The sequence below is a fragment of the Artemia sp. Qi Xiang Cuo genome, chromosome 18 (assembly GCF_049724085.1).
Source record: "Artemia sp. Qi Xiang Cuo chromosome 18, ASM4972408v1, whole genome shotgun sequence".
Classification (NCBI taxonomy): domain Eukaryota; kingdom Metazoa; phylum Arthropoda; class Branchiopoda; order Anostraca; family Artemiidae; genus Artemia; species Artemia sp. Qi Xiang Cuo.
This window is the reverse complement of record NC_142811.1, coordinates 10,434,762-10,445,409: the sequence shown is the minus strand read 5'-3', so window position 1 is coordinate 10,445,409 and position 10,648 is coordinate 10,434,762. Positions and strand designations below refer to the sequence as shown.

The window sequence follows — 10,648 nt, the reverse complement described above, 5'->3', positions numbered from 1 at the left end:
TTCTATAAAAACCTTAATGCTCCCAGGGCATAACTTACGACCCTTGCCCTGAGAGTTGTTGGGGTAGTGTAATCCTCAAAGACGTAATTTCCGGACCTTTAACTACGTTGAATAAGATGGCTAACTCAAAATTTTGATTGGATGTGTTTGGGAAAATGGTGGGCGTGAGAGGGGGGTTATTGCCCTCCAATAACTTTTGACTATTAAAAAGGGCACTAGCCCTTTCAATTTATAATCGAATGAGCCTATTTTGAAGTTTCTACGACAACACTTTCTGCAAAAACCTTATATGCCCCCAGCGCATACCTTAAAACCCTTGCCCTGAGGGCTGTTGGGGGGTTGTCATCCTCAAAGACCTGATTTCCAGAACTTAAAACTAAGTTCGAAAAATGACAATCTCAAATTTTTGATTGGATGTGTTTGGGGAAATGGTGGGGGGCGTGAGAGGGGGGTTAGTTGCCCAATAATTACTTTCGACTATTAAAAAGGGCACTAGTCCTTTCAATTTCAAACTGAATGAACCCTTTGTGAAGTTTATATGACAACGCCATCTAAAAAACTTTATAGGCCCCCAGGGCATAACTTACAACCCTTGCCCTGAGGAGTGTGGGAGGCTTGTCGTCCTCAAAGACATAATTTCCAGAACTTTCAACTGCGTGGAACAAAATGGCTATCTAAAAATTTTGATTTGGCGCGTTTGGGGAAATGGTGTGCATGAGAGGTGGGTTAGTTGCCCTCCAATAACTTTTGACTATTAAAAAGGGCACTAGCCCTTTCAATTTATAATCGAATGAGCCTATTTTGAAGTTTCTACGACAACACTTTCTGCAAAAACCTTATATGCCCCCAGCGCATACCTTAAAACCCTTGCCCTGAGGGCTGTTGGGGGACAAATGGCTATCTCAAAATGTTGATTGGGTGTGTTTGGGAGAATGGTGGGCATGAGAGGGGGGTTAGTTGCTCTCCAATCACTTTCGACTATTAAAAAGGGCACTACTTTCAATTTCCATTGAAATGAGCACTTTTTGAAGTTTTCTTCGACAGCGCCTTACAACCCTTGCCCTGAGGGCTCTGAGGGGAATATCATCCTCAAAGACCTAATTTCCAGAACATTCAACTGCGTTGAACAAATTGAGTATCTCAAAATTTTGATTGCATGTGTTTGGGGAAACGGTGGGCATGAGGGGGGGGTTAGTCGCCCTCCAATCACTTTCAACTATTAAACAGGGCACTAGCCCTTTCAAGTTCCAATCGAATGAGCCCTTTTAGAAGCTTTTACGACAACACTTTCTTTAAAAACCTTATTTGCCCCCAGGGCATAACTTACAACCCTTGCCCTGAGGGCTGGGGGGGCCATTAGTCATCCTCAGACATAATTTCCAGAACATTCAACTCCATTGAACAAAATGGCTATTTCAATTTGATGTGTTTAGAGAAAGGGAGGGCACGGAAGGGGGGGGGGGGATTAGTTGCCCTTCAATCACTTTCGACTATTAAAAAGGGCACAAGCCCTTTCTATTTCCAAACAAATGAGCCCTTTTTGAAGTTTCTACGACGACACTTTCTATAAAAACCTTATATGCTCCCAGGGCATAACTTACAACCCTTGCACTGAGGGCTGTTGGGGGAGTGTCATCCTCAAAGACATATTTTTCCGGACCTTTAACTACGTTGAATAAGATGGCTATCTCATAATTTTGATTGGATGTGTTTGGGGAAATGGTGTGCGTGAGAGGAGGGTTAGTTGCCCTCCAATCGCTATTGACTATTAAAAAGGGCACTTACCCTTTCAATTTCCCATCGAATGAGCCTACTTTGAAGTTTCTACGACAACGCTTTCTATAAAAACCTTGTATGCCCCAGGGCATAACTTACAACTCTTGCCCTGAGGGGTGTTGGGGGGTGTCATTCTCAAAGACCTAATTTCCAGAACTTTCAACTACGTTGAACAAAATAGATATCCCGAAATTTTGATTGCATGTGTTTGGGAAAATGGTGGGCGTGAAAGGGGGGTTTTTGCCCTCCAATAACTATCAACTATTAAAAAGGGCAATAGCCCTTTCAATTTCCAATCCAATAAGTCCTTTTTGAAGTTTCTACGACAAAACTTCCTATAAAAACCTTATATACCCCCAGGGCATAACTTACAACCCTTGCCCTGAAGATTGTGAATTTCCAGAACTTGAAACTAAGTTCAAAAAATGGCAAACTCAAAATTTTGATTGGATGTGTTTGGGGAAATAATAGGGGGCGTGAGAGGGGGGTTAGTTACCTCCAATTACTTTCGACTATTAAAAAGGGCACTAGTCCTTTCAATTTCAAATGTATTGAGCCCTTTTCGAAGTTTCTATGACAACAGTATCTATAAAAACCTTATATGCCCCCAGGGCATAACTTATAGCCCTTGCCCTAGGGAGTGTGGGGGGTTTGTCGTCCTTAAAGACATAATTTCCAGAACTTTCAACTAAGTGGAACAAAATGGGTATTTCAAAATTTTGATTGGGTGTGTTTGGAGAAATGGTGGGCGTGTAAGGGGGATTAGTTGCCCTCCAATCACTTTCGACTATTAAAAAGGGCACTAGCTCTTTCAATTTCCTATCAAATGAACTCTTTTTGAGGTTTTCATCGACAACACTCTATAAAAACCTTATATACCCATAGGCATAACTTACAACCCTTGCTCCGAGGGCTCTGTGGGAGTTATCATCCTCAAAGACCTAATTTCCAGAACTTTCGACTACGTTGAACCAAATACATATCTCAAAATTTTGATTGCATGTGTTTGGGGAAATGGTGGGCATGAGAGGGGGTTAGTTGCCCTCCAATCACCTTCAACTATTAAACAGGACACTAGCCCTCTCAATTTCCAAGCGAATGAGCTCTTTTTGAAGTTTTTACTACAACACTTTCTATAAAAACCACTTTTTGCCCCCAGGACATAACTTATAGCCCTTGTCCCAAGGACTGGGGTGGATTTGTCATCCTCAAAGACATAATTTCCAGACCTTTCAACTACATTGAACAAAATGGCTATCTCAAAATTTTCATTTGATGTGTTTGGAGAAAGGGAAGGCATGGGAGGGGAGGGGGCTAGTTGCCCTTCGATCACTTTTAACTATTAAAAAGGCCACTATCCTTTTCAATTTCCTATCGAATGAGCTCTTTTTGAAGCTTCTATGACAACTCCTTCGATACTAAGTGCCCTGGTATAAAACTAAAAAATAAATAATACATTATGCCAACATCGTTCTTTACTTAGGCAGATGATAGAGTTTCCAGTTGTCCCATTTTTTCGTAAGTCTATTTTACACTTAACACCGTTCCCCTAATTGCGGTTGCACAATCTACCGTCCAATTGTTAGCTAACAATGATAGAAACGTAATAAATGAGCAAGGTTTTCAAAACAGAGTCTTTATATTTATGGGGAATATATTGACTATTAATTTTTTTTTTTTCAAACCTCTATACAATAATGTATGCATGCGTTTCAGTTGACAGGAGTATTTGAATTAAAAAAAATGGGATAAAGTATTCGTTACAACACAAAACAAAAAAAGCGTTTTCAGTTTGGCAATTCTTTTAGTCTTTTTCCGTAAAATTCCTGTTGGAAAAGGGAACTGCCGTTCTTTTCGCATCCTTATATGTTGCTGCGACACCACATTCCACTATAGATGTTATGGACAAAACACTCCATAAACTACCTAAGTGAAATTTTACAATGTTTTGAAAATAAGATTTTTCAAAGTTCACTTGCCGAGAAATTCTTCATTCTTTACACCGAATGCTTAAAAATGAAGCGTGACATTACATCCCCTTAAAGTGCACATTCTGCCGTTCAATTATTTACTGATAATGTCTAGCTAAAATTCTCTATTAGTGCGTGGAGAAAAACCATTCGTAAACAAAATTTTTAGCTAACAATTCTCAAACTGTATTAATTAAGAAGTAAATTACAAAACTACAAGGTTGGAATTAAAATTTGGCATAGGCTACTATACAATCGCATCTCTAAAGGCTGGGCGCGGACACCCAACAAAAGAATTTGCTAACTGTAAGAAACACGAAGATCAAAGAAGTCTTACTAATATAAATAGTGTATATACAATGATCAATGATCGTATATCAATACATTGATATACACTGATCAAAAAACAATCATCACACTTTTCTGCTGTATCTGTTTTTGAATATTACGCTTCAGCTTCTATAACAATAAATCTTTCCGAGAAATCCTGATTTGGGTGCCGTTTAAAAGGAAAAGTTTAACCTTATTGCATCGAGTGAAGGATTTCATTGCAAACTATTCGTTTGTGAGTATTTTTTCAATGAAAATATGCTCTAGGATGAACTTGAATATTACTCTTACAAGTGAAACATTGGCTCAATTTTTACTGATTAATCAGGTCAAAACCTAGATATATCGCCATTGTGGTATAAACATGTGTTATCCACAATGGCACTCAAATGATTTAACTGCAAACCAAGCACTTGTGGCGTTTCTATTTCGAAAGGGTTATTTAGTTGAGTCAAAAGGCAATATGTGCATGCTACAACTGTTACTACTACTACTATTTCAATTGTGACTACAAGTAAGGCTATTAGCTTTAAGGCTAGAGTATTAAGGTAAAAATTTCGGAAAATGTTGAGGGGAAAGCTGAACTAAACCAAAACACACTGTGTGCATGCTGATTGCCAAAAGAGCATATCAGCAGTATTTTCAGAACAGGTTAGAGTATCAAGATGAAATTTACAGAGCATGGTAGGGGAAGTGTTCAACTGATAAAAGGGAAAAATTCACGTTCGACTTAAAAGTCAAACCTGCAGGGATAACTTGTTAAGCCAAATCCCATTTAAAAGCAAAAGTTTTCCCGCCTATTTTCAAATAGCTCCAAATGATTTTCTCCATTGTGTTTTCTTAGATAGCCTACAAATCTATATTTACTTTTGAAAGAAAGTTATGTTGCATGCAGTACACTCAAAGCAGATTTTAACCATTGTTGATAATATCTCTCTTTAAGTCAACATTTTAAACAAAAGTCCTAGTGCAAAGGTAAGCATATTTTGCTTACCTTGTGGATTTTTTCTCCAGTATAAATTCTAATAAGAAACTTTATGCTAAATTCGAAAGTAAAAGTTTCTCACGTATTTTACATTCAAATTGTTCTTACGGATGTTCTGTAAAAAATATTTCCGGATATTTTGAACTAAATTGTCTTCATTGATCTAGACTAAAATATGCCTTTGAAGACGAATTCTCACTAAATATATCTTGAACTCATACAATTTTTCACCAATGTATTTTTTCGTGTTTTTTCATGTTCTGTTTATAACTAAAAAGTCTCCCACAGGTACTACATTGAAATGATTTTTCTCCGCTGTGTATTCTTTGATGTTCCCTTACAGCATCCAGTGAGGAAAACCTCTTTTTACATACACTGCACTCATGCAGCTTTTCACTGCATGATCTTTCAACTATCGTCTTATAATTTGCCGTAAAATGAGCCGTAGATATACATCTCTGCGGCTTTTCATCAGAATGAACCGTATTTCTGTGTCTGTTTAATTTACTTTTTTCCTTAAAACTCTTAGTACAAACTAAGCACTTATAGGGTCTTTCGTCAGAATGGGATCTGATATGCTTGTTAAGGGTTGACGTTCTAAAAAAAGCTTTCAAGCATATTTTACACTCAAATGGTTTTTCTTCACTATCTTCACTGTGAATTCTTTGATGCAGACGGAAATAGGTCTCAGAAGAAAAACTCACTTTACATATATGACACTCGTGCATTTTTTTGCTATTATTGATAGTCAGGGGTGTATGGGAGCTGGTACTTTTTACCGGTTTTTGGGAGAAATTTGGCGATGCATTTCTCTGTGAGTCTAATTCGGCCACATGGGACACATAATGACCCTGTATAATTAAATGTTGCTTCATATCAAGTATATTTACACTTAAACAAATGGGACATTTTCTTTCCCTTCCCATTTCATGTTCCATACAATGTGCTACTAAATTTAAGTATCCACTTATTTCTATTTGACATGTATCACACTCCATTTGAGACACTTTCTCACAAGCTGTGCTTTTGTGAAGATCTAACATCAAAAAAGAGCTTTCAAGTTTATCACAAAACTCACAACGCCAAATACCGGCTTTGACTTCTTCTATAACCTGAACCTTCAACTTTTCCAACATAACAATTGGATTTGTGTGTTCAAGTGTCAGTAGTTCCAGACCATCTGTACCATAAACTGGAAATTTCGATGCTTCTAAAAAGGAAAGAGAAACATACAAGTAAAAAGCTAGTGATATAATCAATTTGTATACAATATTAGGATCTACAACTTCTATCACCAGTTTTTCAATTTTTTAAGCTACCAAAATTCAAGGAAAGATCAATACTGGCAGGATTTGGTCACAGTACTTCTGTTTAATCATAATATTTAATAACTCATTCTAGAGAAAAGATTGCCAGATCTCCCCACGGAAAATTGCATTGCATATTTGCTTACTATATATTGCAAAATCATCAATTTTTTAGCACAAAAGGTGAACCTCCTCTTTCAAACCTTTTCTAGAAACAGGTTGCAGCCTAGTAAAGAGCGAAATAAAGCCCAGAATAATCGAAAGTTTAAAAAGGGAAGGGTAACTAGAATTTCAACTGATCATTGTGTTTCAAATTTCATAGTGAAAAAAAAATTATACGAATTTTGACAGCCTTTAATCTCTCAATTATAGAGTCAGATAAAATAAAAACTGCACCATTGGAATCATCATAGTCAAAACTCCATGTAGGAGAATTACACTCTCCATCTTGAATAGCAAAGAAAATCTCTTTTGCACAGAGGAAGCAATGCTATATTTTTTTTTTCAGCTGAAGTCAGTTGTTCAGACTGAAGTCAGAAGTGTTCCGAACCAGTAGTCGTAGAATCTTAGGACGGGGATCGGTTGAAAAGAAACAGCTATATCGTGTTCTTTCTAAATAACAAAAGAGATCATGTCACGGTGAAGTGACAGATTCTGTTTTTTCGACACCATTTTTTTTATCCAAAGCGGACCAAAGAACAAGAATATAAATTCTAGGATACCCAGTAAACATTTCAAGGAAGAGAACACTCACAGGAGGCTTTGATCACCCCAACAAAAAAATGGCTGTAGCAAAATTTTTATAAATTAAAGCCTAACCGACAGTAACAGCTAGATCATATTCGTAGGTAACCTATTATCAGTAGCTGCACGTAGACTGTCCTTACAGATATTCCATGTCATAGAATTGAATGAGAGTGCTAAAAAGGATAAACGGAGAAAAAACCACCAAAGCAGAGGAACTGAATTGTTTTGTAAAAACAAAAACAGGAGTTTGAAAAAAATTCTTAACAAAAGTCCCATGTTGATTTCTTTAGTTTCTTCACCTAGATTAGGCAAATAAATTTCTGTAAGTTTGTTTTTATAGCCAGACAACCTAAAAACAAACAAAAACCGATTTTGAAAAAGCAAACTGTTTTTGAATGAAGTTAAGGGTGACATTAAAAATTGGAACTACCAAAAATTATTATTTCACAGATAGATCGATAGATTTATTTTCCATATACAGTAAAATAATTACACAACAATCTACAAATCCCCACAAAGGCTCCATGGCTTGGAGGGGGGGGGATTATGAAAGAGATCACATATCATTAAACATTTAAACTCTTAACAGGTAAAGCATTTGCTTCATAATAATGGAGAGGGAAAATAATAATAATAACATATATATATATATATATATATATATATATATATATATATATATATATATATATATATATATATATATATATATATATATATATATATATATATATATATATATATATATATATATATATATATATATATATATATATATATATATATATATATATATATATATATATATATATATATATATATATATATATATATATATATATATATATATATATATATATGTATATATATATATATATATATATATATATATATATATATATATATATATATATATATATATATATATATATATCATTAAACAGATCAATAATATTGAGCAAAAGGAAGAGCCTGATTTTATTAGTAATTAAATAAAAAAGAACAAGTTTTTTTTAAACTGAAAGCAAAGAAGCATCAAAACTTAAAACGAACAGAAATTATTCCGTACATGAAATGGGTTGTCCCCTTCTCAACGTCTCGCTCTTTACGCTGAAGTTAGACTCTTTCTCACACCTCTAGTTTTTAAAACAACAAAAAACTTTAGCGTAAAGAGCGAGGCGTTGAGGAGGGGACAGCCCCTTTCATATACGGAATAATGTTCTGTTCGTTTTAAGTTTTAATGTTGCTCCTTACTTTCAGTTAAAAAAAAACTTGTTCTTTTTTATTTAATTACTAATAAAATCAGGCTCTTCCTTTTGCATAATATTATTGATCTGCATGTAAAATGTCATGATGCATATCTTGAAAAATATAATCAGAACTGAGTAAATAATTTCTAAGACCACACTGGCTAATCATGATAAAACGAAACAATAGTAAAAAAAGAGAAAAACGAGGATTATACAAGCCAGTGAAAAATATGAACTAAAATGCAAATATTTCGGTCAAGACCTCCGCTTGACCGTCCTCTCCTCAGTGCAGGATAATAACATCAAAATTACTAATAAAACTCCATGGATAATATAAAAAAAAAAAAAAAAAAAATTTCCAACCTTTAAACGAAACGAAAATAAAATTTTAATACCCTCTCCATGTAACGGGGAAAGGGTAACTGAATTAAAAAATACAGTAATGAATGGGAATTCAATTTTTAAATTTATACAAAGCATTTTTAAAAGCTAAACGCTTTCCAGGTAGAACATAATCAGAGATTAGGTTAGGTTGCAAAATGTTATTTTTTTTAATATTTAAGTAAAAACTATCAGAATTAATTAGTTCATTATAAATGGGGCTTAAATAAGTTTCTCCTGTGTCTCTATTGAGAGCAACCTTTCGGTGAATGTACTTTTTTATCTCAACTGCCTGCCTGAAAACTTGGATGAAACCTTTAACAGGGGAAATAATGGAGGTGTTATCGAATAAAGCGAAATGGTGCGGGTTGTCATACACATGCTGAGCCAAGGCGGAATCAAAAGTCTCAGGCCTTTGGCATAGCTCCATAGCTTTGTCAATTGAGGACCTGTGTTCCAACAATCTCTCCCCCAATTGCTTATGGGTTCTTCCAACATAGAAACAGCCGCAAGAACATGGAACCCTATAAACACCACTGCCCAAAATAGGGCTCGTTTTATCTTTACCGCTGTTAAAATAGTTCTCGATTTTATTAGAATTTCTGAAGGTGACATTTAAGTTATGTTTTTTAAGAATGCTTTGCAATTTGTCACCTAATTTGGGAAAATAGGGCAAAACAGTAAAAACTTTCTTATCACCCACTAAAGGGATGATATCCGTTGGAGGTTGTGGAGATGATAAATCTTTTTCTGCCTTTTATTGTCTTTTTTCTATGATGATTTCCAGTAACTCAAAACTGGCCAAAATTGTGTCTTTTTTTATATCAAGGTTTATCCCATCAAGTTACTGGAATCCATCATAGAAAAAAGACAAAAAAAGGCAGAAAAAGATTTATCATCTCCACAACCTCCAACGGATATCATCCCTTTAGTGGGTGATAAGAAAGTTTTTACTGTTTTGCCCTATTTTCGCAAATTAGGTGACAAATTGCAAAGAATTCTTAAAAAACATAACTTAAATATCACCTTCAGAAATTCTAATAAAATCCAGAACTATTTTAACAGCGGTAAAGATAAAACGAGCCCTATTTTGGGCAGTGGTGTGTATAGGGTTCCATGTTCTTGCGGCTGTTTCTATGTTGGAAGAACCCATAATCAATTGGGGGAGAGATTGTTGGAACACAGGTCCTCAATTGACAAAGCTAAGGAGCTATGCCAAAGGCCTGAGACTTTTGATTCCGCCTTGGCTCAGCATGTGTATGACAACCCGCACCATTTCGCTTTATTCGAGAACACCTCCATTATTGCCCCTGTTAAAGGTCTCATCCAAGTTTTCAGGGAGGCAGTTGAGATGAAAAAGTACATTCACCGAAAGGTTGCTCTCAATAGAGACACGGGAGAAACCTATTAAAGCCCCATTTATAATGAACTAATTAATTCCGATAGTTTTTACTTAAATATTAAAAAAAAATCACATTTTGCAACCTAACCTAATCTCTGATGATGTTTTACCTGGAAAGCGTTTAGCTTTTAAAAATGCTCTGTATAAATTAAAAATTGAATTCTATTCAGTACTGTATTTTTTCATTCAGTTACCCTTTCACCGTTACATGGAGAGGGTTTTCAAATTTTAGTTGCGCTTCGTTTCAAGGTTGGAAATTTTTTTTTTATAGTATCCATGGAGTTTTATTAGTAATTTCGATGACATTATCCTGCACTGAGGAGAGGACGGTCAAGCGGAGGTCTTGACCGAAATATTTGCATTTTAGTTCATATGTTTCACTGGCTTGTATAATCCTCATTTTTGTCTTTTTCTACTATTGTTTAGTTTTATCAGAACTTAGCTATCTCCATACGTAGTTATGCAGTTTTTGGTACAAGCAAGCATAAAATTCCCAAAAA

The 10,648-nt window shown here is 35.2% G+C and overlaps 1 protein-coding gene across 9 annotated transcripts in view; it reads right to left on the bottom strand.

The window, feature by feature from the left end:
- Window positions 1-3,534: 3,534 nt before the first annotated feature.
- LOC148941194 (zinc finger Y-chromosomal protein 2-like) overlaps window positions 3,535-10,648 on the bottom strand; it is a 41,120-nt gene continuing 34,006 nt past the window's right edge. For 8 of the 9 annotated variants that reach the window (XM_089104280.1, XM_089104281.1, XM_089104287.1 and 5 more), the window contains one exon: window positions 3,537-6,271. In XM_089104280.1, coding sequence (XP_088960406.1) covers window positions 5,289-6,271 — 983 coding nt within the window. In that variant the 3' untranslated portion in view covers window positions 3,537-5,288. Of the gene's footprint in view, window positions 6,272-10,648 lie in introns of all 9 variants that reach the window. The other variant, XM_089104290.1, reaches the window with a different exon arrangement.